At 54.0% G+C, this 1,577-nt stretch overlaps 1 protein-coding gene across 2 annotated transcripts in view; it reads left to right on the plus strand.

Moving 5' to 3' along the window:
- Positions 1 to 1,577, plus strand: part of ACOX2 (acyl-CoA oxidase 2) — a 37,702-nt gene that overhangs the window by 2,063 nt on the left and 34,062 nt on the right. For both annotated transcript variants that reach the window (XM_023765001.1, XM_006101493.3), the window contains exon 2: positions 1,385 to 1,557. In XM_023765001.1, coding sequence (XP_023620769.1) covers positions 1,401 to 1,557 — 157 coding nt within the window. In that variant the 5' untranslated portion in view covers positions 1,385 to 1,400. The remainder of the gene's footprint in view (positions 1 to 1,384; positions 1,558 to 1,577) is intronic.

The raw sequence follows: 1,577 nt of genomic DNA on the forward strand, positions 1-1,577 counted from the left end.
CGATCGGTTTCCTCCTGACCCTCACTGACTTTTTGTGAGGACCTCCCCAGGCGATGCTTGTCGCACAGGCTGCAGTGACAGCATGAGCTTTGTGGTCAGATCCTGCCCAGATCTTGGCTAACAGGTACTGACCTTCCCCTTACTGAGCAATCCCTGCTTACGACACCTGGACTGGGCCTGGGCCGCAGCCAATGCCCCAGGGAGAGCGTGGGGTGGAGGGGCACCAGGCGGGCCCTGGCTGGCACTCAGCCCTGGCCCTCCTCCTGCACACAGGTCCTCAGCTCCCCTCGGCTCAGAGCAGCCAGGCCAGGCGTCCGGCTGCCCCCCCTTATCCAAGAGGGATCTGTACCATGACCCCCGTGGGTGCCTAAAACTGCGGATAGTGCTAAGCCCTGTACATACCTGCGATCGAGCATAATGTATAAATTAGGCACAGTAAGAGGTTAACAGCAGCCTTAGCCGGTGTGGCTCAGTGGATACAGTGTCGGCCTGCGGAACGATGGGGCCCCGGTTCGGTTCTGGTCAGGGCACATGCCTCGGTTGCAGGCTCAATCCTTGGCCCTGGTCAGGGCGAATGGAAGAGGCAACCAGTCAATGTGTCCCTTCACATTGATGTTTCTCTCTCTGTGTCTCTCCCCCACCCTTCTACTCTCTCTAAAAAAAATAAAAATCAATGGGAAAATATCCTCGGGTGAGGATGAACCGTAACAAAAAGAATAAAGATTGACATTCCTAATTTTTAAAAAAGAGAAAGATGAACAACCATCTCTAATAATAAAAGTGTAATATGCTAACTAGACCAGACCAAGCCGGGGCTACAAGGGAAGCCCGGGTCCCGGGTGCCAGAGGGAAGCCGGAGCCGGCAGCCAGGGGAAGGAAGGCCTCCTCTTGCATGAATTTCGTGCATCGGGCCTCTAGTAACTAATAATAAAATAGAACAATTATAACAGTATACCGTAACAAAAGTTATATGGATGTGGTCTCTCAAAATATCTTACTGCCCTCGCCTTTTCACGTAAAGGACGCACTTACGGCTTCTCTCTGGCTTGTCTGCGCTGCCAGCTTCACTCCTCTCGCACTGGGGGCATCACGAAGTGAAGTAAGGGTGACCCGCCACAAGCTCTGTGACACGGTTGACCTGATCACTGAGATAAGTGACAAAGGGACAGTGATATATGCAAAGGGATGATTCACGTTTGGGGTAGGATGGAGCTGAATTCGAGGGATGTTTATCATGCTACACAGAATGCCGCACAATTTTAAACTTGTGAATCGCTTATTTCTGGAATCTAATCATTTCGGACCGCGCTCGACCACGGGTCACCAAAACGATGAAGCACAAAACCTCAGCTAAGGGACCGCTGTCTCTCTCGTCCGACCGCAGGCAGATCCAGGCTAGGATGGGCAGCCCAGCGCGAGTGTCGATGGGGGATGCCTGGAGCTGGCAGGTGCACCCCGACATGGAGAGCGAGAGGCGCCAGCCGTCCTTCGACGTGGAGAGGCTCACCAACATCCTCGACGGAGGTGCCGAGAACACTGCGCTCCGGAGGAAAGTGGGTAAGGAGGTGGGAGTGGGG

Source organism: Myotis lucifugus, unplaced genomic scaffold (genome assembly GCF_000147115.1).
Source record: "Myotis lucifugus unplaced genomic scaffold, Myoluc2.0 scaffold_366, whole genome shotgun sequence".
Taxonomy (NCBI): Eukaryota; Metazoa; Chordata; class Mammalia; order Chiroptera; family Vespertilionidae; genus Myotis; species Myotis lucifugus.